At 55.8% G+C, this 24671-nt stretch overlaps 9 protein-coding genes across 9 annotated transcripts; 4 read left to right on the top strand and 5 right to left on the bottom strand.

Moving 5' to 3' along the window:
• Window positions 1-3: 3 nt before the first annotated feature.
• Window positions 4-1076, bottom strand: CABS01_04678 (class II Aldolase and Adducin domain-containing protein; the record flags this gene model as incomplete). Its single annotated transcript, XM_060538048.1, has 3 exons — window positions 4-503; window positions 577-715; window positions 795-1076. The coding sequence occupies 3 exons, from the start codon at window positions 1074-1076 to the stop codon at window positions 4-6; spliced, it is 921 nt and encodes a 306-aa protein (XP_060389710.1).
• A 1254-nt stretch (window positions 1077-2330) lies between these two features.
• On the top strand, window positions 2331-5139 carry CABS01_04677 (NOL1/NOP2/sun family protein; the record flags this gene model as incomplete). Its single annotated transcript, XM_060538047.1, has 3 exons — window positions 2331-2348; window positions 2421-2653; window positions 2730-5139. 3 exons carry the CDS (start codon window positions 2331-2333, stop codon window positions 5137-5139), a joined length of 2661 nt encoding a protein of 886 aa, XP_060389709.1.
• A 1245-nt stretch (window positions 5140-6384) lies between these two features.
• On the bottom strand, window positions 6385-8038 carry CABS01_04676 (3-dehydroquinate synthase; the record flags this gene model as incomplete). Its single annotated transcript, XM_060538046.1, has 4 exons — window positions 6385-7051; window positions 7111-7551; window positions 7606-7652; window positions 7706-8038. The coding sequence occupies 4 exons, from the start codon at window positions 8036-8038 to the stop codon at window positions 6385-6387; spliced, it is 1488 nt and encodes a 495-aa protein (XP_060389708.1).
• Window positions 8039-10480: 2442 nt separating this feature from the next.
• On the top strand, window positions 10481-11613 carry CABS01_04675 (uncharacterized protein; the record flags this gene model as incomplete). Its single annotated transcript, XM_060538045.1, has 3 exons — window positions 10481-10729; window positions 10926-11504; window positions 11569-11613. 3 exons carry the CDS (start codon window positions 10481-10483, stop codon window positions 11611-11613), a joined length of 873 nt encoding a protein of 290 aa, XP_060389707.1.
• Window positions 11614-11956: 343 nt separating this feature from the next.
• CABS01_04674 (uncharacterized protein) lies at window positions 11957-13150 on the bottom strand (the record flags this gene model as incomplete). The annotated part of the gene is made up of 2 exons (XM_060538044.1): window positions 11957-12907; window positions 12977-13150. 2 exons carry the CDS (start codon window positions 13148-13150, stop codon window positions 11957-11959), a joined length of 1125 nt encoding a protein of 374 aa, XP_060389706.1.
• A 952-nt stretch (window positions 13151-14102) lies between these two features.
• CABS01_04673 (uncharacterized protein) lies at window positions 14103-15311 on the top strand (the record flags this gene model as incomplete). Its single annotated transcript, XM_060538043.1, has 1 exon — window positions 14103-15311. One exon carries the CDS (start codon window positions 14103-14105, stop codon window positions 15309-15311), a length of 1209 nt encoding a protein of 402 aa, XP_060389705.1.
• A 159-nt stretch (window positions 15312-15470) lies between these two features.
• Window positions 15471-16230, bottom strand: CABS01_04672 (ribosomal protein L23; the record flags this gene model as incomplete). Its single annotated transcript, XM_060538042.1, has 2 exons — window positions 15471-16038; window positions 16154-16230. The coding sequence occupies 2 exons, from the start codon at window positions 16228-16230 to the stop codon at window positions 15471-15473; spliced, it is 645 nt and encodes a 214-aa protein (XP_060389704.1).
• Window positions 16231-17460: 1230 nt separating this feature from the next.
• CABS01_04671 (uncharacterized protein) lies at window positions 17461-18516 on the bottom strand (the record flags this gene model as incomplete). The annotated part of the gene is made up of 3 exons (XM_060538041.1): window positions 17461-17692; window positions 17755-18256; window positions 18381-18516. The coding sequence occupies 3 exons, from the start codon at window positions 18514-18516 to the stop codon at window positions 17461-17463; spliced, it is 870 nt and encodes a 289-aa protein (XP_060389703.1).
• Window positions 18517-19842: 1326 nt separating this feature from the next.
• On the top strand, window positions 19843-23104 carry CABS01_04670 (uncharacterized protein; the record flags this gene model as incomplete). The annotated part of the gene is made up of 4 exons (XM_060538040.1): window positions 19843-19847; window positions 19931-20471; window positions 20527-22873; window positions 22962-23104. The coding sequence occupies 4 exons, from the start codon at window positions 19843-19845 to the stop codon at window positions 23102-23104; spliced, it is 3036 nt and encodes a 1011-aa protein (XP_060389702.1).
• Window positions 23105-24671: the final 1567 nt, after the last annotated feature.

Genomic DNA, 24671 nt, shown 5'->3' with positions numbered 1-24671 from the left:
CTCTCACATCTTATAAGCGACACCAGACTCATGCTCCATCATATCAAAAGTAGGCTTCCCCGAAAACCACCCTGCCACCTCGGACCCGATGGACTTGTATGTAAACTCAGCATCTTCCTGATCGATCTTGACCGTTTCGTGGCCCCTCCCTCCCGCAGCGGCATCAGCCAAAAGCTGCTGGTGACAGCACCGCTCGAGGCTGAGGAACCAGTAGACGCAGCTCTCGACGCTCTTGCCGCAGGTGATGAGGCTGTGGTTCTGCAGGATGGCGGCCTTCTTGTTGCCCAGGGCGGCGGCGATGCGCAGGCCTTCCTCTTTGCCGAGGACGATGCCGCCGAAGGAGTTGTAGAGGACGACGTCGTTGTAGAAGGCGCAGGTGTCCTGGGTGGTGATGTCGAGGTTGCGGCCGAGGGCGGAGAAGGCTTGGCCGTAGAGGGAGTGGGAGTGGGCTACGCAGTTTATTTCGGGGCGGGCTTCATGGACCGCGTGGTGGATCATGTATGCTACGAGTTTACATTGTCAGCTAGATTCGTCGAGAGGCAACTAATAAAGTTGGGCCGTTCTGAGGGGACGAACCGGCGGTATTCAAGAGCCTGACGGGGCCACCCTCGACCACTTCGCCATTCTCATCTACGCGGATGAGATCTGACGCTTTGAGTAGTGGCCAGGGGACGCCAAATGGGTTTAGCCAGAATGTTTGCGGCTCAACGGGGTCCTTTTGACGTCGTTAGTTTGAGATTCACGAAGTTGGTTCGAGAATATGTTGATCGTTTCTAAGACGGAAGAATACACACTCTGACTGTGATGTGGCCAGCGACGCCGGCGTCGAAGCCGTTCTTTGCAAAGATGCGGAAGCCTAGGGCCAGACGCTCCTTAAGGTGCTGGCGCTGCTGGTACGGATCGTCAAACTTTTGCGGGCGGGGGAAGCCCTTGGTCTCCAGGGTCTTTGACTTGTCTTGCCCGGGCTTCTTTTCAGGCGCAATGGTAGAGCTGGGCAGAACGCCGTTGCCGTTTGTGTGTTTGACGGCGGAGGCGTCCGCGTGGGGGATCTGGCTGACTGAGGTTGATGGTGCCATGGTTTTCTTCTCTCAATGAGGGATCGCTTCACAGAACATATGTATGTGTATGTTGTTTCAATATGAATAGAGAATAGTACCGGCAATTGCGGACGTGGGTTTGAGCTTTATATGAGTGAGATGAAGTGTGAGAGATGAGTATTTCCTCGCCACGCGAATGTCCATCCGAAAGGGTCGCATATAGACTTTAATGCGGGATAGCTCAAGCTTTGGTTGCCGATACGCCAACCCCCACTGGCAGGTATGGGGGATCAACTTCCACGTCACTAACAGAATGAGACAGCAATCTGCAGTTATCAAGACGGAAATCAAGCCTGGAATTGCTAAGAGTTGGCCACGCTCTCCGCCGACTACCGGTACTCGGGTCCCGAGGCAAACCCCGCATTATACGTCCATTGTGCCGCTCTGGCGTTTTGGGGCCCCCCATCCCTGACGATGCGTGCCTCGGTGCCCACCACCATTCAGCTCAGGTATCCAATAGCAGTCGAGATATTAATACAACGGAGAGGATTACTTGGTTGTTTAGTGAGGGAGAAGCGGAATGAGCTCCGCGACGGTGATCGGGGGCTCTTGAAAGCGATGACAAGCGTACAGTTTACGTTTTGCTGTCACGCCCTGCGGATGTCACGCATCTATGAGGTGCAGACCTCCAGGAAGCTTGGGCTCCCAGAAGTAGAATAATCGGCGCCGTGCCTGCGGCCGCATTCCGCAGAGGTGAGCTACTTGAGTTTACATGGACCGCAGCCGATATGGTCAAAATCCCGATCGCATCTACCGCAGTAACAGACGTCGAAGATGGAAGGATGATGAGATGAAGGTTGAGTACCTTTGGTGCTTACTTGTATCTTGAAAGACTCGTATGCACACTGAGAGGTGATGAGTGCGGGACACTTCTCAGCGGGCTCCAGCGGGGCCGGGGCGGACCCTGAGGGTACAGGGGTACGATGCGGGGTGATTAGATGCTCCCCATAGCTATCCTCTGATAGGCCAATCATCTCCAATCGAGGGGCTAGCCGCATGTTGCGCGCATTCCACCCGAACCTCCAACTTTTTTTTTTTTTTTCTCCGTTGCTCTTTTTCTGGTGACGGCAAAATTTCACACCGCGCGACACTACCCACCAACGCTGACAGGATTGGACTGCGACGACTCTTACCTCTGAATTTCCCTTCCTTTCGAACAACACTCGCCGTGCGCAACCATACCCCTCCACGCACGTTGACTTAATTTTCTCTTTCCCACTCCCGCGACACACCATGGGTCGCAAGTTCAGAGTAAGTTTTTTGCGGTCGCTTTTCAATTGACTCCTACTGCCTGTTCGCGCGCGCTGACAATCATTCCATCAGGGAGGCAAGAAGGGCAAGTCCCGCGGCGGCAGCAACGCCGAGGGCGGCGGTGACCGCGGTCGCCAGCCTCGCAGCGAGTCGTGGCAGAACTACCCTGCCGTCAAGAAGGAGAACGAGAGACTCCAGCGCTACTACAATACCATCTTTGGTCTCTCCGAGGAGGAGCAAGGCCCCTTCTGGGATGCCCTGCGCAGAGATCTACCCAACAGCTTCCGTTTCTGCGGCTCCAAAGGGTAAGGCATCAGTCACTTGGCAGAGGACAGACACGTTTCCTAGTCTCGCGCGACCTCATACTGACCCGAAACCCAGCCACGCCTTGGCCGTGAAGAAGCTGCTGCAAACCCGATACATGCCCGAGATCCAGAACATCCAGCACGCCGATGGACGCACCGTCGAGCCCCCCAAGCCCTTGGCGTGGTACCCCAACGAGCTCGCTTGGTGGATGACCACCCCGAAGAACATTATTCGCAAATACCCCCCCTTTGCCGCTTTCCAGAAGTTCCTCGTCTCCGAGACGACCGTCGGCAACATCAGCAGACAGGAGGTCGTCAGCATGATTCCTCCCCTCTTGATGGACGTCCGCCCCGGCATGACCGTGCTGGACATGTGCGCCGCGCCCGGCAGCAAGGCCGGTCAGCTTCTCGAGATGATTCACCAGGGCGAGGAGGCGAGAGTCAGAAAGGTTCTGCGCGCCTTTGCCAAGGAGGACGGCCTCGACCTCGGCGACGAGACGGAGGAGGAGCGCCAGGCTGATCTCTCGGCCGACCCCTCGGATTCTGGCCGCACCACCGGCCTCCTCATCGCCAACGACTCCGACTACAAGCGCGGCCACATGCTTGTCCACCAGCTCAAGCGTCTCGGATCCCCTAACCTGCTCGTTACCAACCACGACGCCACCCAGTACCCCGCGATCAGGCTCCCCGCGAACCCCGAGACCCCGACGAAGCCTCGATACCTCAAGTTCGACCGAATCCTCGCCGATGTGCCGTGCTCGGGTGACGGTACCTTGAGGAAGAACATGAATCTGTGGAAGGACTGGCAGCCTGGCAGTGCGCTGGGTCTTCACGTCACCCAGGTCAGAATCCTGCTGCGCGCGCTCGCCATGCTCAAGGTCGGAGGCCGTGTCGTCTACTCCACCTGCAGTATGAACCCCGTCGAGAACGAGTCCGTCGTCGCGGCCGCCATCGATCGCGCTGGTGGCCCGGATAAGGTCGAGATCGTCGACTGCAGCAACGAGCTGCAGGGTCTCGTTCGCGCCCCCGGCATGAAGAAGTGGCAGATCATGGACAAGTCTGGCAGGCTGTGGAGCTCTCAGGCCGAGGTCGATGAGTGGACCAAGAACAGCACCGAGGGCGTCGCTCCCGGAAGACTCGTCGAGACCATGTTCCCGCCGTTGGAGGGCAGCGTCTGCGCCGACCTGCCTCTCGAGCGCTGCATGCGTGTCTACGCTCACCAGCAGGACACTGGAGGCTTCTTCATCACCGTTCTGCAGAAGAAGGCCGAGGTCAAGATCCGCCCCGAGGATCAGAAGCAGGGCGACGAGTCCACCAAGTCAAACGGAGCGACTGCGGCCGCCACACCTGCCGAAGCCACGCCCGCGACTGAGACCGAGAACACCGAGGCGAACATGGAGGTTGACGACGCCGTGAAGACCGAAGAGGCGGTCGAGGCAGTCCCCGAGACGGTTCCGGAGACGGCCCCTGAGACCACCACTGAGGCCACCGAAGAAGTAAAAAGTGAGGAAAAGGCCGAGGAGGCGGAGCAGGATGCTACGAACGGTGTTAAGCGACCGAGAGAAGACGAGACGGCTGACGGCGAGACCCAAGAGACCAAGAAGGCCAAGCTCGAGACGACAACACAAGAGAAGCCCAAGAACTCGAACCGCAACATCCACGGCCGTGTCGAGGAGCCGTTCAAGTACCTGGACCCCAAGCACGAGGTCATCAAGAACATTCGCGACTTTTACCACATCTCGTCGCGCTTCCCCGACGACCGCTACATGGTCCGCAACGCCACGGGCGAGCCCGCCAAGGCCGTCTACTACACCTCGGCGCTGGCGCGCGACATCCTCACGGAGAACGAGGGCCGCGGCATCAAGGTCATCCACGGCGGCGTAAAGATGTTTATGAAGCAGGACGCCCCCTCGGCCGAGATCTGCCGCTGGCGCATCCAGTCCGAGGGCATGCCCATCCTCCAGGGCTACGTCGGCGAGCAGCGCGTCGTCCGCCTGACCAAGAAGGAGACGCTGCGCCGTCTGCTGATTGAGATGTTCCCCCGCATCGCCGACGGCGAGTGGGAGCAGATGGGCGAGATTGGCGAGCGCGTGCGCGACATCGGCATGGGCTGCTGCGTGCTCCGCGTCGAGCCCGACGGCTCCGACCCGGCGTTCAGCGAGCGCATGGCGCTCCCGCTGTGGAAGAGCATCCACTCGCTCAACCTCATGCTGCCCAAGGAGGACCGGACGGCCATGCTGCTCCGCATCTTTGACGACACCACCCCGCTCATCAACAACAGCCTGCAGAAGCAGAGGGCGATTGACGAGGCTGCCAGGAAGAAGGCGGCGGAGGACGCCCATGTCGCGGACAAGGAACTCATTGACATTGAGGACGCCCCCACGCCCGAGGAGATGGATCTCGAGCCTGCGTCTGTGCCTGCTGTTGTTGCGGAGACTGAGGATGCCGCCGCTGCCGCACCTGCTCCCACCACCGAGGAGGCTTAGGAGGCGGACTCGAATTCGAGCGAGTTGGACCTGGACGCCCTGCTGGGAAGAAAGGGCAAGCGTGCGGCGAAGCGTGCGAGAGCCAAGCGCCGGGGCATGGCGGATTACGCGCAGAAGAGCGCGGATTTGGTCATGCGCGCTGCGGCGGAGGGAGGATGGCTTGTCGACGATGACGATTGAGCCCTTCCCGTAGATATCCTCGCCAGCGTCTGGAGTATTATGATACCTGGAATCAAGGGTAGCGATACATAGGGGGTCAGTCAGGATGGGAAGATGGAGAAGCAGATGAGAAAAAATGTATGAGTACATGAAAAAATTTCGTCGAGATGGGCGTTTTGCATTTGCACAGTCTAGAAGAATAAACAGAGAGACAGATCAAATCATGGACCCAACGCTGACACCATTTATTTGTCGCTCATTTTGGAGGCCGATGCCACCACCCAGTTCTCTTTGCAAGCTCGGCATTTCACTTTCAACTTTCTGATCACGGTTCCTCCGACGGTCAAAGTCAACCTCGCTCGAGGAGCCACCCATACGCACGAATCTACTTCAAACTTTAACAAAAAAACAAGAAACCCGTTCCTTGGAACGGAATCTTCAAAAAAGGGGAGCGCGCTTCAATCGCGGACGGGAATTGAGCCCGACGTGGCTGGTGATGAGTTAGGGACGATGTTCCAATAATGAACCATCTCCTGATGATGAGTGAGCTATAACTTACGGGTCGAACCCACAACCTTGAGATTAAGAGTCTCACGCTCTACCGATTGAGCTAGCCGGGCAGGCTTTGTGTTTCTGGTTGGTGACGAGGTGCGAGGATGGGAGGGTCTATGATGCGGGTCGAAAAGGGGGACGAAGTGGTGGATATCGTGGTTGTGGGATTGGGGATTGGATCTCTCTTTTTGGGCGGAGGCGGAGGAGGAGAGGAATCAAGGTATGATGGGTTGGAGACGAACTATGGTAGGGAGATGATCTTGATGTGATAGAAGAAGCACGTGGATATCCGAGGTGGTTGAAAAGGATGTTCTCAGGTGCTTCATGTGGAGAATGATAGTCACTATAATGAGTCGATATCGTCTTGGGAGACTTGCGCGCGCACTTGTGTCCAACATTGTGATTGAAAGTGAATCTATCTTAAGTTCCCTCAAGAGCTATGCTCGAGTTTTTAATAACCCCTAAGTTGATGCAATTATCCTAACGATGCTCGTTTCGCCGCTTTACAAAGGAAAACTTTTCCGTATGCCTGCTCTAGCAACACTCCTCATCAACGTGGACCTTGCCATGTGTGCTGGAGCTCTTCATCTCCTCAGCGTTGAGCTTCTTCAGGATCTCAGGCTCGAAGCCGGCAGCGGCATACGTAGCCTTGTCCTGATCCAAGTTCTTGCCATTTGACAAGCCGTACTCGGGTGTCGAAGAGCCGTTGGACGAGATAGTATCGTCGCGGGTGACAGTCTGCTCGACACCGTTCGTGTACTTGCGGGACTCATCCTCCACGGAAGAGCCGTTGATCGTGTAGCCAGTATCGCTGGCGTCGACGTAGGCCTCAAGTCCAGCACCCTGGCGGGGGTACTCCTTCATTAAGTCCTTGTGCACCTTGAGGGCAGCACACATGTCCTCGTGGGAGATATCGTTGAGGAACTCGCAGTTCCCCAGAGGTGAGGGAACGGCGGCACGGAGCTTGCCGTCACGGGTCTTGAGGATGGCAGAGGTAGCCTTCTCGAGCATGTCCTCGTCGAAGAGGGGGTGGTCCATGGAGAGACCGGCGCGGGAGAAGAGGTTCAGCAGGCGGCGGTGCTCATCCGAGGAGAGCTTTCCGAGAACGTGGGCCAGAGTTGCGGAGTAGGCCATGTCAATAGAGATGGCGTGACCGTGGCGCAGAGGCACATCGGGGGAGAGCTCGTGGAGGGGTGACCAACTGCGCGGGGTAAGCTTCTAGAACGCTTGTGGCGTATGCAGGGTGGAAAGTTGACTTACGTGTGGCCGTATGCGATAACACGATCAAGCATAATCTCGTGCAGGTTGGGGGTCTCTAGCTTCAACATCTCGTGAATACCATTGCGGTTGATCCTGTCAGCCGCATCCCTGACCTCCTTGCTAGCTCCATCAGTGCGACCGAAACCGGTCTTGATCAGTTCCTCACAGAAGCGATCAAGCAGGTCGAAAGTCTCCAGATGGGCGCAAGTAGAGATCTTGATCAGCTCGGCGAAACCATTGCGGATCTGTGCGGTGGGAAGAGTTCGCAAGAAAGTGAAGTCGAGGAATGTGTGGGTTGGTGCGTGGTACGCGCCCAGACGGTTCTTGTAATTGCCGTAGTTGACAGCAACCTTGATGGACACGGACGCATCGATCAGGCCAATGACTGTCGTGGGAATGCGGATGAATGGCGTGTTGCGGCGGTAAGCGGCGCATGCGAAGCTGGGTTGTGTCAGAAGCCAAGCAAGTCAAGGGAACTTCTATAGGGAAACGTACCCTGCAACATCTGTGACCAGACCACCTCCGACAACAAGAACAGGCTCCTTCAATTGGTGTTAGATAATTTCGATGGCTCGAATCAAGACAAGATACTTACCTTGCGGTAGACACCAAATTCAGTCATGGAGTCGACGATGCTCAGCAACGTCTCCATGGACTTGGCCTTCTCACCAATCATGGTCTTGTGAATCTTGAGCTCAATGTTGTAGTGATCAAAGTACTCCTTCATCTCCTTGCCGTAGATGTTGAAGATGTTGAGGTCCATGACAGCCAAGCATCGCTTCCAGCGCGAGTAACAGTCGGCCAGCTGACTGTTCTGCTTGTTGAAAACGCCATCGAGGAACTCAAAGTCGTACTCGATCTTCTCGTAACCGCAGACGGAGAAACCCTTCTTGGTGGGCTCCACCGTCGCCTTCATGTCTGATGCCATCTTGTCAAAGGGAGTAATAGAAATTGATTCGGTCTAGGTATTGCGCAATGGGAGAGAGGAGAGCGCGATTGTCAAGATGAAAGACGTTGAGAGTTGTTGAATGAGATGAGAGAGGTGATGAAAGGAATCTGCCAGAGAGGTGCTTCCAACATCAGGCTTTTGAATGAATTAAGCTCCCCATAGCTCGAACTACGATACAAGACCGCAGCCGTATGAGATACTTCTGGTTCCAGTAGTCATTACTCTTTCGGCGAATGTCAAATCCCGGAGAATTGTCGACGAATTGTCGACATCATCACTTGCGCCTCCAACGCTCATCCAGGCCCACTCCAGCTTGACCGACTCCTCAAAAGAGAATCAAGTTACACAATCCCAAGGCAGACGAAAGCAAGTCGTCCGGAGACGACCAGCAAGGGTCGGAGTCAAAAGGTGAGACCCCGGCTTGTCCCGGGCGCCTAAGCTTGGAGCTACGCTGCTTTACCTTTGGGTAGAAGCAACTGGCGCAACGCGGTAGTTGACAAGAGAGGAGAAACGGTGACAAGTACATTCGACTCGATGCTGCCGTCAAACTCTGGTGGCACAAGCGAGTTGCTAGTACGGACAAGCTTTGACGGGATCGTCCTCGTTTGGTGCGCGGTTTTTTCTCATATCAGATCTCTTCGTTTCTCTCGTATCACGGTTGCTGCGTGACGGCAATGTGCAGAAAGAGTGTCATGATGCTCATGACATTTGCCAATGGGGCTTACAGCTTCTGGCCCCGGAGACGTCTAGAAGCGAGGCCTGGCGTCCGTTCTGGCGTTAGTTCCGCATGCCACAGGCTCTCTGCTTGGTTATTGTGTCACAAACCAATGCGGTCCGCGGGGCGGGAAGATGGCGTGCTGTACTCGGAGCAACTTCCGATGTTCCCTATTTGCCGCCTGTCAAGCAAAACGGCAAACAGAACGAGAGCTAGAGAAATCCCATGTTTCAGTCTGAAAAGTCGATTCCGTCATCGACATTCGATAATTTTGCGGTAGGAACGCGGAGCCAAGCGTAGCTAGAGCAGGCTAGCTACGCTTGCCCTCAGAGACAAGCCCAGGCCCCAAAGTGCTGCTTGCCTTTTACGCCCAGGAGATGATCGACACGAGTCGGGAGATCTAGATCTCGCACGTGGGGAAGAGGGGGCGAGGACAGACCAGGGGGAGACAACCCTCCGGCGAGCCGCATCGGGACGTCGACAGCTTCTCGTTGGCTGGGGGAAGAAGAGCCTGCGTTACGGACATGGATGCAGTTTGCATTTCTGGTTCATCGGGTTTGTTCAAATGCTGTCAAGCGTGGGAGCCTCGGATCGGATGAAAGCATCGAGTCGCATGCTAGAGTTGGATCAGCGGCGTCCCTTCGCCTCGTCCCCCTCCCCCTGGCTTCGTGCTACCGTTGGCTTGACGCACCTTGATTGAGAAAAAGACCAAAGGCAGTTAAGACGTTTGGAACACCCCGCAGTCGGCCGAGAAAAGCTGGCATGAGCTGAGAAAAGACTGCAGTTGCTGTGGAGTTGAGAAAGCTCGAAAGCAAAACTCAATTACATCGTCGACGCGGTTGATGAGGTGGTATGCGCGTCATGACTTACCGTGCCCAGCCAACTGCCCCTCTCCGCGTGCCACTACCCGCAATCGTCGCGAAAGCACATGATTTTGTACTCCCGTACTCCCGTACTCTTGTACTGATCAGGTACCTTTGTACCTGTCTACTATACGTACCGCGTACCACTTCTTCCACTTCCAGCAAAAGGTACCCACCGCATTCTCCCTCAACATATTGCGGGAGCTGCGAATCACGATCTCGCGGGATGGCAAGGTCCGGCCAGTTACCCCGCCATGACCAGATTTATGTGTCTCTCTCTCTTCCTTTTTAGGCCGGAGCTACATAGGTACCCTGTGGCGCCTTGCCTTCAAACAGCTATCAAATAGCCCAAGGCGTGTCATGGATGATGGCCGAGCTTTCTCCCTGCTGCTGCTGCTGCTGCTGCTGTGCTTTGCCCGGCAATTATTGCCTGGTCAATTTAATTTGGGAAGATCGGAGGAGGGAGGGGCAGCTCCACAGGGGTGAGGGGGGGAAACGAGAAAGTTGGGGTAGGAGGGTGTGGTAAAGGTGGTCAAGGTCGCCGAGAGCTACGATTCCCGTCAAATGTGCCTGCTTTGCTCGGAATTCCTTGCTTGCGCGCGACGGAGGCGGCGTTTTAATGTTGGTGGGAAGGCCTGTTCTGTTTCATCCATCGTGATGATAACTAGACCGGTGGCCCTGAGGATGAGCTGCCTGGGAATGCGTTCTGTTCCGTTTTCTCTTCCTTCTCGCCTTCTTCGGATCATCTTATCTACATAGATCTTTCGTCTCCAATTGAGATACAATAAACACCAAGAAAGCGACTGTGACTTTGCAACGGTTGGCACGCATACCTCAGCCAAGATGCCTCACTTTGACGAAAGCAAGGCATACGCCGTCCAGGAGGAAGTGTTCTTCGACGACGGCCGCGAGATCGAACTTCTGCACTTTGTCTACAGCCAACCCAACCTCGATGAGATCCGCGGCTCGCCGGAGGGCGTGTTGAAGGCGATTGACGATTTTGGCCGGACCAAGAAGTACCTCATGAATGTGGGCGAGGACAAGGGCAAGATTGTAACAGACTTGATCGCCGAGGTCAAGCCCAAGGTGATGGTAAGAGAAGAGCTTCGTTCTTAGAGGCGGCTTTCCGTCGCAAGTTCAGCAGACTTTGAGAATCGCACCTGTAACCATCCGAACGCTCTTGCTGGCTAAGGATGATCTGATCATTCCGCACTATTTTCCCCCTTCGAGACATAGAGACAAGAGAGAGAGAGAGAGAGATTGGATGAGATCTAACACCCGCCAACAGGTCGAATTAGGAGGTTACGTAGGCTACTCCTGCATCCTCTTCGGCGCCGCCGTCCGCAAGGCCTCCCCGGGAGGCGGAGCGCAATACTTCTCCCTCGAGCGCAACCCCGAATTCGCCGCCGTCATCGGCTCCCTCGTCGACCTCGCCGGCCTCACCGACACGGTCAAGGTCGTCGTCGGCCCCAGCGACGCCTCCATCGCGCGCCTGCACGCCGACGGCACCTTTTCCAAAATCGACCTCGTGTTCCTGGACCACTACAAACCCGCCTACACCACAGACCTCAAACTCGCCGAACAACTAGGCCTCGTCGGCCCCGGCTCCGTCCTCGCCGCCGACAACGTCATCAAGCCGGGAAACCCGCCTTACTTGGAGTACGTCCGCAGCTCGGTGGCCGAGAAGCGCGCCGCCGCGAGAGACGTCGGCGACGCGAGGAAGGCGGCCGGGTGGCACGACGAGCGCACGGCGAAGCAGTACGAGAAGCGCGAGGGAGAGGAGAGGCTGGACTTGTCGCGCATCGGGAACCCGGATCTTCGGTACGAGAGTAAGCTCATCGACAGCTTTGAGCCGACTGGTGTGCCTGTAAGTTCTCGGTCTCTTGGATTGACTGCTCTGGCCCATGAGGGTGCTGACAAGTTCTCGCTAGGATGGTGTTGAGATCACAAGATGTGTTGGCGAGGAGAAGGAATGAGTTTATGAATCACGAAGTTAGAATACCATGCTTTCATCCAATTGTTCCAGTCACATCAAACAAAGCGATCCAAAGGTTCACACCATCCACATCGCGCAGTGAAGTCGAGGTATTGGCGTGTAGCGCAAAAAATCCAGAAATATATTGGATGATTGGCATGTGCAGAACAGCCGCCATTCTAGTACTCCATCTTACTCCTTTGGTTTGGTCCCAAGAGAACTGCTCCTCTAACCCGCGTATTTCATGAAAAAGAAAGAAATTTCTCCCAAAAAATGCTTGTTTGTCCCAGTGCTCCAACAACGCCAAATTCAAACAGCAACCCACACAACAGAGGATAGACAGTCTAAATTCCCAGCCAGATCTTGGATCTTTCGTACGTGTAAAAGGCGACCGCTGCCATGGGCACAACCTTGACGTAGCCGATAGTCAAGCCCACGAAGAACCCCTGCATACCCCTCTCCCGGAAGATCATGGCGGCCGTCTCGCCGATGCGCAGTCGGTGGCCGTCGCCCACGGCACCGCCAACCTGCATTCGCCGACGAATGACCTCCAACGGGTACGATGCAGTCTGGGAGATGAGGCCGGCAACACCACCGGCAAGTAGTTCGGCCCATGATCGCAGCGGCGTGGGCTTGCCCGCAGGCAAGTTCTCCGGCCGCGGAAGCGTTGTCCATTTCGCGAGCTTGGGGTGGCGGAGAACGTCGCCGGCCGTGTCGTGCGTCAAAAAGGACATGCCGGCGTAAGGGAGCATACCCAGCATGGTCGGGGTGAAGCCTCTGTAAAAGTTGATCAGACCCGAGCGCGGGGCAACGGCGGTGACGGCGGAGGCGGCCGCCTCAGTTGCCGAGGTGCCGGCCGCTTGCGAGGCGGGGGACGTCCGCACAAAACGCTCGTTGTAGATCCGCCGGCAAATCGCGGATAACGAGGAACCGCCGTGTTTTGTCTCAAACGCTAACCGGACCCGAATGACCTCCAATGGATATGTGAAAAAGACGGACGTGATGCCCGCCAGGGAGCCGCTGATAAGCCGGCGCCAGGGCGTCTCTTGATCTTGCCTCCTGATAATCATGGAGCGGATCTGCTCGTACGCAAGAAACTTGATTCCGGCGTAGGGGAAGATTCGGAGGAGAGTGGCCGAGTGTCCTCTATACAACCCCGTGAAGCCTTCGTGGGAGCGAATGTCCTTCATTGCCGTCACGACACCGAACCACGACCCAGTGTACTTTGCGAATTGCGGACTACTCGCCTGGAACAGAATCTTGACTCGGTCAAGAGGTGCGACAACCGTCTTTGCCTGTGGTACAAATCTGCGTCAGCATGACGGATAGCCTCTCCACGCCGATTCATTCCTATTGCTACTTACAGCACATCCTGCCAGGCCTCCCGCGACGCCAGAACGCCAGACATAGTCGAACGTCCGCGTCTGCTTCCTGACGGCTACCGTCTCGTCGTCGTCAGTCGGGCACACGGGAGGGGCCCTCGTGTCTGGCTTCGGTCGCGCAGCATTTCGTTGATTGTTTGGTGCTACCTCCGACATAGAGGCATGTTCCAGCAGCGCTGACGGCATCACCTAGTCAGCGCAACCCGGCGAGCGCGCTCGTTCGCTTTGGCTGTTTGTGAAAGTGCTGGACCCGGCGTTACTCGAGGAGCATTCCGCGAATCGTGTTTTCCAGAAGTGTGTTTCGAAGCTTTCGGGGTCGAGGATTCGAAGATTGGTAAAGGAGAAACTAAAGGAGCTCGCAGCACGAGCTGGCAGGCGAGGAGGGTAAGGATCGTGGGGGGGAATGGTGATCGCGGAGAAGGTTCCAAGGAGGCAGAGTGCGGGAAGGGAAGGGAAGGGTCTAAAGCCGAAATGCGACGGGGCGGGACGTCATAAAGGCGAGATTTTAAAAAGGCTCCTTCTCATTGCACACAACTGGTGCTCTACGGGGGAGGAGCGTGGCGCACGAGCGGTAAATTGGGGGCTGCCCGCTGAGAGTTCTAGTACGGAGTACAGGGGTCTGGGCCACGAGCCGAAGATTGCCGAGCGTCGACGCGGGCGGATGGTCATTTTCAACTTCTCGACCTCTGCAGCGGGCTGTCTTTCCAGGATCTTCTCTGCTTTTACTCACTTCCGGTCCGGGGTTAGGCCTTTGATACCCACGATACCTCCGCAATTTCACTCCATGTGGGCAGTCGAATCGGGGACTGACTGCAAAGACTTTTCTCACACACAGAGAAACTAACTAACACCAGACCGCTTGTCCAAGGGGAAACCACACCAACGCAGGAGGGCCTCGGTAGGATTGGGGACTACAAGCACCGGACTGTTTTCTCCCACGGCCACCACAGCCAAGCCCCCACCCGGGTCCGGTCGAGGGGCACTTTGACTGAGCCGGGCCTCAGATCAAGCCTCCGGGGAAGACGCCCCGGGTCAAAGCCACAGGGGCAAGGCACGCTGGTCCTGGTTATACTTAGGTGAAGAATGAGAAGAAGATACGATTCTAGTCATGACCTCTACTAGTCTTCCATCAAAGTCCTCTCAGGCATGCTCGTCGCCAAGATGCGTCCTGTTCCAAAATGAAGACCGCTCCGTGTGTCTCGTCGACATACCCGCCTCGTTAGAGGAGAGCCAGCTCTTACCGGGCCAAGGTGCCGAGACAACAGGACAACCACAGAGACGGCTCCTCTCGGTCGACCCCGTCTCCGCGCCATTTACCCTCCCAGAGCCCCGGGAACCTCAAACCAATAACCGGACGCCGGCGAGCCAGCTCGCAGACCTCATGATCGAGGCAGCGGTGAGGAGCGCCCTCGATACGCTAAGACGGACCTGTGACGCGCCGTTTTGTCTCCCTCGTGTGACGGGCGGCGGGAGCAGCAGCGACGTCGTCAGCACCACCGGTCGTGAAAGCAGCGTAAGCCCGCAGGATCATCCCGCACGCAAGGACAACGGCGACGATGCTGCCGCTGCCACTACCGCAGCCGCTTCTCGGCCGGTTGCGGCTGCGGCTGCGGCGCACTTTATTCCCCCAGAGTCTACGTACCTGAACGGCTCGATCCAGGAGACTAGGGAATCCTTCCTCTCGACGGCGCCCAAGTTTGACCTCATTATCATGGACCCTCCCTGGCCCAACAAGTCCGCGAGGAGAAAGAAGAAGACGACTGGCGGCTATGCCACCGTCTACGGTCTCAAGGAGACGCGCGCGCTGCTGGACCAGATCCCCGTCGCCGCCCATCTCGCAGACGGCGGTCTCGTTGCCGTCTGGGTGACGAACAAGGCGACGCTTGTAGACTTGCTCACCTCGCCCAAGGGTGTCCTCGCATCCTGGGGCCTCGAGGTCGCTGCCGAGTGGCAATGGGTCAAGATCACGTCGCAAGGCGATGCCATCTTCGACACGGAGTCTGCGTGGAGGAAACCCTGGGAGAGGCTCATCGTCGCGAGAAAACGGGGTGACAATAAGAAGGTGCCCGGGAGGGTCATTGCCGCGGTCCCTGACGTTCACTCACGGAAGCCAAATCTGCGCTGCATGTTTGACGACCTGCTGCCCCGAGGATATCGCGGCCTAGAGGTGTTTGCGCGTAATCTGACTGCTGGCTGGTGGGCATGGGGCAACGAAGCTCTTCGCTTTCAAGAGTCTCAGCACTGGGTCGCATCATCTGAAGAAATAAGGCATACCGTGACTGAGGAATCCGAATCCAAAGATACCAAAACCAATTGACACCTTTTCTATATCGCATGCCGTCCTTGTTGTGTGTTGTGTGTTGTACAAGACATGCCGATCCGCATGCTACACTATTGTTCTTTCGATTTTTGTACACGTGAATATCCCAACCCCTTCCGTCAACCCCCCATCCCATGAACTCGCGCAACGGGATACTCATTTCCTCACCGATCTCTTCGATTGTCTCTTGATCAACCGCCAGCTCTTCGCCTTCCTCTTCTTGGGCGGATCCCACTTGCTGTCCAGCTCAACCTCCTTGTTCCCCTGATCCCACTTGCCCGGCGCCGCACCGCGCAAGATTCTACCAGCCTGCTTGCGCAAAAACTTCCTCTCGGGGCTCTCCTTGTCCTTGCTCGGTCTCGCCAGCCTGCCGAGCTGCTTGCGGATGTCGCCGCGGTACTGCTCGCGCGAGACGCTCTCGCGCGCCTCCCACAGCTTCTTGTTCCAGGGCTCGAGGTCCGCGGGCGGGGAGGGCCACACGAAGGGTTTCGTCAGCTGCACCGTCATTACCTTGGTGCTCTGCGGGCGGAAATAGCCGGAGCCCGTCGACCGCCGCTCGATGGCCGACTGCTTGACTTGGGAGCGCACCGCCGTCGTCTCGACGTTGTAGAGGTTCCAGAGGTAGTCGCGGATGTCGAACTTTGTGAAGGTCAGGGGCACGTTGAAGGTGGCCATGTTGGCTGGGGATTTGTCCTTGCGGACAAAAGTGACGACATGGTTCGGCCTGAGGGGGGAGAGAGACGTTAGCTTTCTGTGAATGATGTCTTCGAGGTGCGTGGCGCCAGGGGGTGAAAGGTGATCTCGGGTGAAGGTAGTTGTGATTGGAAAGCTGAACCTACAGATACACTGCCTTCGTTCCCAGCTTGAAGGATGCCGGCCCTTGGCGGACTACCGCTTGTGCCAATGCCTCCGCCATCTTGTCGTCCGTCGTTGATTTGGCTGAGCTTAATCGATCGTGGAGCTCCTGCGATGCGAGAATCCAAAAAGTTGACCGTCAGGATTGATCTGATTGATGATTGGTCGACTCGGGGTCACGTATTTCCGCCCTTACTAGTGGGACCAGATTTACGGGTGCCGGGCGCAGGTGCGGGAAAATTGGGTCAACGATAGCTCCCTCAAGGTGTCTCCACACGAGGTCAATTCTTCCGACCGGGCCCGCTCCCCGGCCTTTGACTCTCGGCTTCAGATACAATCTATGGGCAACTTACCTTGATTCCACGTAGGTATTAACAGTCACCTTGGCACTCCTAGTGAAAGCCAAAGAACTCCAAACCAAGGTGCTTTTTTGCGAACGTATACCCAGTCCTATCCCGGCAAAAACGGCAAGGCTGGGTCGCTTGTGTGTCAAGCAAAGGTGGAGTCAAGGCATGTCACGCGACGTCCTGCCATGCGTAGATCTCGGACTCCGAAAGTTTGAGCCGGACAGCTTGATACTCGCTCTCGCCAATTCAGTGTTTAGCACTACCAGTAAGGTACCAGTTCAATTATGAGAGCTAGCAGAGCTTCTCCCCTCACTTCCACAGAAACAATACGTCGAGTCTTGGCTGCCTTCATCTGAGGAAGCTTCGACCACTTCACATCGAGATGTGCAAGAGGGGACAAGAAGATCAGTGTACGGATACAATACACGCCTATTGCGTTCATATCCGATGTTTTACCTGGCACGAGAAAGCAGCCAACGAGGCAAGAGCAGTGCCGATCAAGGAATGGCCTTGTCCGTCAGAGCTCCAACCCCAGATTCCAAGACCAGACGGGTTATGTAAGGCCGCGCACAAACCTGAGTCTAATCTCCACTGGTTTATGAGGGGAATTGGGAACACCACAGCTGGCGATTTTCCTGGTATTCACCTCCTTCCTCATTGCGATGCCATTCTAGCACATTGAGAAGGCATGCACAACTACCGCGGTACATGGGGTCGGCTGCAAGTGGACCGGTGACTCAGATTCGACTCACACACGATAGACCGCAGAATTTGTTTCCCGAAACAAGTAAGGGTGGATTGTACTAATAAACACAGCATTGCTAGCAACATGGAGACGCAACTATCCCGTACACATCTGGAAGGCTTTTCCCGTCCTTCTTACAGATCTTCATGAATCATGATGAACTTTTACCATCCATCTGTCATGGCTATTGGTGTCTGACTTAGACATCAAGGCCGTCAACAACCACACCCTTGTTCCAGGTCCAGTTCATGTAGCGAGCGGTCTCCTCGGCCGAAGCGTCGTCGACGAGGGCGCTAATAAGGTACAGAGCGGCATCGATACCGGCGCTGACTCCAGCGGCGGTGATGACGCGAAGACCGCCGAGGCGCATCGCGGCACGGCGGGTAATGGACTCGCGGCGGCCGGAGCTCTTGAAGGACATGCTGCCCTTTCTGTTTCAAAGAGTTAGTTTTACTCGTAGCACAGGAGATGGGGTGTAGACCTGGCCACGTACCTAGCGTTAGAGGGTCGGCGACCGGTGTCGGACTTGCGGCGGACGTAGGGGTTCTCGTCCTCATCTCCGAGCTCGAAGCGGAGGTTGTTGACGACGTAGCGAGCATCGTCAATGACATCAGTTCTCTCAGTGAGGTTGCGGGTAGCGGCCTCGCTGCAAAGGATCTCGAACTTGGTGATGTAGTCTGAGTGAGTAGTGGCGGAGAGGCCAGCGAGGACACCCTGCTTGGCAAGGAAGAGAGAACCGGTGCAGATGGAGAGGAGGGTACGCTCGTGGGAGGGATCCTTCTGCTGCAGCTCAGAGAAGGCCTGGATGAGAGGAAGGGGCTCGGCGTTGTTCTTGAGAATGTTCTCACTGTCGCCGCCAACAATGACGAGGACGTCAAAGTCGCTGAGGCGCTCATAGGCCTCCTTGAAGGGGATTTGGGTGCCAATGGTAACACCGGAGTCGGAGACGACCTTGGGCTCTGCGGCCGCAATGGTACACTCGAAGGCCTTGGAGTCTGCGGGGTCGGGCACTGGTTAGCATGGCTGCACCACAGCGGCGTGCATAGCGGATGGAGCGGGGAAGGCAGTGAGGAGGAGGAGCTGCGCAGAAGCTTCCAAGAAGGTAAATAGGTAACTCACTCTTGTCCTTCTGGTCATGAAGGGCAGTGGACAAAGCCTCCATAGGGCCTGCCATGTCAAGAAGGTCGAAGTTGGGTTGCAGGGCGAACAGAACCTCAATGGGCTCGTCCGCCACTGCAGAGCTCTTGTTTGCCATCGTGCCGGTTGTTAATGTAGTGGTTCAAGGGGGGAAGAGTAAGTAATACAGCTTGTGCTAGCTGTAAGGCTGTGTTGGAGTAAATGGGGTACCGAGATGAGTTCTCGGAGAAGGTCGTTGCTGGGGATTGGCGATTGATTGATGAGATTGGGCTGTTTGTTGGTTGACGATGGTGGAAGAAGAGGAAGTGGAAGTGGAAGGAGAAGAGGGAAGCTCTGAGATATTTGGATGGAAGGAGGGGAGGGGAAGGAAGTAATAAGGGTCGAGTCATCTGGTCAAAGGTGGTCAAAGGAGGGGTTGGCAGTTGCACCACCAACCCACCAGACCTCTTCTTCTCCTTACCTCGTTACGGTTTACCTGACCTTAGCTGACTTCCATTCCGGAATGTCTACCTCCTCACGCATCACCTTGAGGTGGACGTTGAGGTACCTCTCCTGGCGGTATGTCCCCCTTCCCCCCTTTGGATCTACGCAGTTGGCCGGCTTCAAACCAAAGCAACCCCTCCTGCCCACGCGTGCTACATACGGTCCGCTTGCCCTCGTCCAGCTCAGCTGAGTCAACTGGCCATTGAGTGACTGATCAGGTGCGTTTCTGGAAAAGGCCACAACCCACAACAGCTTCAAGTGGTCCAATGGCCCCACTGTCTCCCGTACGTTTTCTGGGGTCGGGTGCATCGGTGGCCCACGGTGCATGGCGCTCTTTCGCGGATTGCGGGGTTAGTCTCCCCGTGAGGTCACTGGTGGGTCCCGGTACATGCCTGCAGGGCATCCGGAACACCGAGATCCAAGTATCTCCACTTTGAACTCTCTTTCCTTGCGGCGTCGCCCGCCCTTGGAGGTGTCGCACTGGCAATGAATTGAGCCCTGCGAGTTGCGACAGAGCACTGTGAGACCCAGCAGGCCAGGCCCCACAGCAAGACTAAGCGAGACCAACCACAAGCTGTGTTGCAAAGCTGTTTGGCCGCGTCCTGCCGAACAGTGGTCTTCCGTCAGGCCCCTCCCATGCCTTGTAGCGTGCCGTCCAATGATCCAACCTATCTTATCGGCCTTCTACAGCGTTCCCGGCCTTGTTCGAGAGAGGGTCCCCAGCAAAGCTTGTACCTTGCATCAGCAGATTCCGTTGCCGTTGCCTGACAGTTGCATGATCTCGACTTGCCCACCTGCGCCCACAGACGGACCTTGCCTTGCTTTTTCCACAAGCGAAGAACATCGTGAGGCTCGATGAAGAGTCACCGCTAACAAAATGGCGTCGTCAGCGTAAGTGGTCAGACTGTGTTCCCTCTTCGTCTTTTCCCTTCATTTCCCTACAACCTGGGTCGCCTGCGTAATGTGGTGCGCGATATTCCATCCCGCAACGTACCTGCGCCTGCGACTTGCGACAACGCACACGATAGGGCTAATACCAGACTTTCTAGGTCTCTCAAGGACCTGTCCAAAGCCTTTACGTCCTTCTTTGCCTCGCCTTCTCTTCCACTGCCCGACGATGTCGCCCAAGTCATCGATGCCTACCTGAACAAGCACGAGAAATACGAGGATTCGAGCGCCGAGCGACTACAAGATGACTTCCTCGGCATCTGGGATAAGCATGTTAAGGGTGCACCACCCAAGTATGCTGCCTTCGTCCACGTCTTCCGACTCCTGGTGCCTGCGATCCGCACCCCGTCCCGCCTTCTCAAGTGGTGGGATCTACTCAACGACCCGATTCTGGAGAACTTTACTCGGGAGAAGGGCTTGATGGAGGAGTCTCACCATGCGACGCTAGAGGTTCTCATGTTGGATGCGCACAAGGAAGACGACCCAAATGAAGAACGGGTTGTGAACCCTTTCGCCAAGAGGCTCTTGTCATCATGGCTAGAAAAGTACTATAAGATACAGTCTGAAAGTGACTTGACTGCACAATCCAGCGAGCGCGCAATACGCCAGGCCTTGATTACGTATGGCAGGAAGAAGCCCAAGGTACGTCAACATCGTTTCCGTCGTGGGTGCGACCAGTATTCTTATGCTATGGCAGGATTTTCTTTTCGCATTAGATACGTGCTTTGTGCGGAGTGAATTCCGCGCGAGGGCGGCCAAACTGCTGTGCGAATTTGTCCAGAGCCAACCGCCACACCTACACCTGATACTGCAGACGCCGCTGTTCAATAATCTGCTGCGATGCCTGCAACAGGACACATCGACCACGGCCATCTCGATGGCCATCACCGCCCTCATCATGATATTGCCACATATGCCTAGTTCCTTGGTGCCACATCTCCCGAACTTGTTCAATATCTATGCGCGGTTGCTCTTCTGGGACAGCGAACGGACGGGTATTATCGAGGCAACATCAGATGAAAGCGAGCAGAAGAGCCTTGCGTCGCCTTCAGGCTGGGAGACATGCCAGTACTCTCCCGAGACCGACGACATCGAGGTCCCTCATCTCGCCAACTACTTTACCGTCCTCTACGGCTTGTATCCCATCAATTTCATGGACTACATTAGGAAGCCGCAACGTTATCTTCGACATGCTAACGCGGCTAATGCGGACGAAGTGGAAGTTCAACCAACAGAGATTAGGTACAAGTCTGAGCGGTACAGGCAAAGCCATCTTCTGCACCCAAACTTCTATACCCTGACAATCGAGTCTGAAAAGACCGATTTTGGTCGATGGATGACTAGCGAACCAGCAGAAGTCGTGGCCGAGTGCATGGCACTGCGTTTCTCTCCCGAAGGTTTCGCGGCTATCGAGCCGGACAGCATGCAGTCTGCTGAGGGCGACAGCTCCCTTCTCAGCGATGAATCTGATCGAGACGGTCTCGGTCCTGCCTTGCTCAGCGGATGCAGCTTGGAACCTGGCGCTGAGAGCTGGAGAAGCAATCAAGATCTTGACCAAAACTCGAGAGCAAGCAGCCACGTGCATTCGACTGGCCAAGGTCAAAGCTCGCTTTCAAGTCAGCCTTCCCACAGAAACTCCTTGGAGGCCCCCAAGGCAGACATCGCTGGGGACAGTCCGACGTTGCCCCCTCAGCTAGTTCCGTCGACCTCCCACACCCATTTGCAGGACATGATTCAATCGAACAAAGTTATCAAGTCAGGACTCCATCAGTCTTTGGCCAATGATAGCGTTCCATCACTCGCGCTGAGCCACCCAGATTCAGCAGCGGAGAAGGCCCCTCCTGGCCACATGCCTCCATCTCTGCCAGTCATCTCTACGCCGACGTCTGTTGCTGAAGGACAATCTCAAGTCGCACATTTGCAGAGGCAGATTCTGCTACTCCACAATGATTTGAACTTTGAAAGGTATCTCAAGCAGCAACACATGGCGCATATCGGCGAATTGCGCCGCAAACAAGTTCGGGAAGCTGCAAGTGAAGCCGAAACACAGAATCTCATCTTGACGAACCGGACGCTGAGGAAGCGGTTGGAAGACTCAAAGAAGGCCGAGAATCAAATCAGGAAAGAATCAGAAAAGAGCCGAACGTTGGCCAAGAAGTGGGAATCCGACTTATCCGCAAAACTGCGAACTCTGCGTGAGGAGTCGAGGAAGACCAAGACAGAGATCCAGTCTCTGCAGCAAGAGTTGCAGGGTGCACGCGAAGAGAGCGAGAAACTGAAGAAATTGGTGTGTGACGCTGAGGTCAAGGAGCTAAATTCGAAGCAGACCATGCAGTCCGTGGAAATCAATGCTGCCGAGAACGACCGCTTGAAGGCTGATGTAGAGCGGCTGTCGATCTCTGAAAGAAACCTGCAAGCCAAGGAGGCAGAAAGACAGGCGGCAATCACATCTGCTGCGGAAGCAGAAAACCGAGCCGAGATCTTGGACTTGAAGCTTCAAGCGCGCGAGGGGGAGCTCCAGAAGACGAAGAAGCTCTTCCAAACGCAAATTGGCGTGCTTAACTCGAAACTCTTAGAGGCGCATGAAGGCATCCACAACAGACGGAACGCCGAAACCAAGGCGGCGGTCGAGAGCGCGCTAGCTGCGAGTCGGGCAAAGCAGGCTGAGCTTCAAAAGCAATACACCAGCCTGATGAGGAAGTACACGGTGCTGCAGTCGCAGCTAGAGGAGAACCGGTTCTCGGTAGGATCTTCGAACTCTCACGGCCGGGGCGATTTCGTCTTCCGCATGGACGGTGACGGGGAAGGGTCGACGCACTCGAGCAGTCCGGTCACGACGAGAGGTAGTCACTCGGGGATCCACAGGGTCTTGTCGGAGCACGACTTCCTCAACCCGACGTCGTACAATGCGACACCGCCAATCATGTCGAAGCCGTCGACTCCGGTCCCCTCGAGCGCGCACCTCCCACCCGTACCTTCCAGCCCGATTGAGACGGACGAGGCCATTAGCCCGACCACGACAGATCCGAGATACTTCGGCAGAGGTGAGTCTGGAACATCGGCCCGGCTTCGGCTCCGAGATGGGTTCTGGCGGATCAACTAATTGAGAATTGTTTTTCTTTTTCTTTCCAGGCGGAGTACAGAATCGACGGAAAGATGAAAAGGGGAAGAAGAAGGAGGAAGGAAGTAGTGGTGGCGGCGGCGGTGGCGGTAGCAGCAGCGACAAGAAGGAGAAAAAGTCGGGCGTGATACGGGGTATACGTGGATACATGTGATCAGCAAAGCGTAACAAACGAGTCGGTCTAGTCGAGAGAAGACGGAAACACGGCCCATGAAGAGAGATACCCAATGACTAAAGTTCTGCTAGATTTGTGGCCAAGATGCAATCACTTTCGCGTATGATAACCATCGTTCTTCGGGGGCCAAACGCCACAGATCATCTTATGAGTTTTGGTTCCTCCTAGCATTTAGTTGGGCTGCAAAGGGGGCACATTTGACTACTGTCAAGCGCTGGACAAGGGAGCTGTAGAAAGTTGAGCCCGAAAAGTAGGCAGTTGCTGCCGAGTAAAACGACAGCGCACAAGATGCTACGGAGCCTTTGACTACCATAACCATTCAGTCACTGAGTTACTTCCGACTCCCCGGAACGGTGGTGTTCTTCAAGATATCAACTTTCGGTGTACAAGATCTGTCCGAGCTGACAAAGCAGATGGAACACACCGGAGCAGACGACATGAGCCAAAGATCTCGCCTGCTACAAGAATCCGCCTCGACGATTGGCAACCAGTCAGTGGTGCGCAGCCTCATTATGCAGGAGCTCCCACGGACACGGCGGAAGCGGTTTGGGCTCAACACATAGTCTTCCATGACTCTATCTCTTCCAGACAAACTTTAGAGGGCCAACTGAATTCAGTCACCTGAATTCGTGCGCCTCTAGGAATAGGACGGGAGCGCAACTATGCTCGAGGGATCAAGTGAGGCTTGCAAAAAGGCTAACCTCGTTGTGAGGGACATTCCGATGAACAGCAGCTTTGGTCAATAGTTCCCGGAACTGTTGGCCTTAGTTCCTCAGCTTTGACTCCTTGCCTAATTGGCCCAAGGCAGTATCGACATTGTGAGAACAGAAAGGGAAGCTTGGAAATTGCCTTCCATCAAGCGCAAGCGCAAGCGCAAAGACTTTGACGCAGAAAGTCCGCTTCACAGAGTTCCATGCCTTAGAGTCGAAGAAGGGGGAAGCGATAGCTTCCTTCCTCACGTCGGTACGCTCTGCAGCTTGCAGCATCGCCACCCGTATCAGTATCTGTCTTGCAAGCGCAACTCCGAGCCCCGAGGACGTGTTTCCCACCTTTCACCGATGCATAAGTCTTTGCTTTGGGCTGCTTGCCTTAGTCTTCCTTGAAAGATTGTTTACGGAGAGTCGGGTATGAGAAGACTGCCGTGATTGGCCCAAACTCGCCGCCTGTCTCCTGGATCGAACCCGGGTTCCCGAGCGCACGGCTCTACGCCTTCCAAAAACGGTTGCTAGTGAGGCCCTTGCAGTAGTTCGCAATCTGTCAAGTGTCCGTCTGAGACAGCATCCAGCGCGGGATGAGCTTCCCAGAGACGGGCTGCGGAAAGAAGTACGAAAATGGAAGGGAGACGTTGCGTCGGGCTTTCATCAGGTCCCGAGTCTATGGAAGACTAACAAATCTCACTTCAACTTGTCATCAGACTTTTTACGGGTTTTCACCTCGGTCTCGCCGTCGCGAGAGAGATAGTCTCATCATGTAATAGCTCTCAGCTCGTTTTTTATTCTCGGACCTCCACTTACACGGCCTATCGACAGCAGTGCCTCGTTTCGAT

This window comes from Colletotrichum abscissum, assembly GCF_030869225.1.
Source record: "Colletotrichum abscissum strain IMI 504890 chromosome Unknown Scaffold_9.1, whole genome shotgun sequence".
Taxonomy (NCBI): domain Eukaryota; kingdom Fungi; phylum Ascomycota; class Sordariomycetes; order Glomerellales; family Glomerellaceae; genus Colletotrichum; species Colletotrichum abscissum.
The sequence above is the reverse complement of the archived record's forward strand: the minus strand, read 5'-3'. Positions and strand labels throughout refer to the sequence as shown.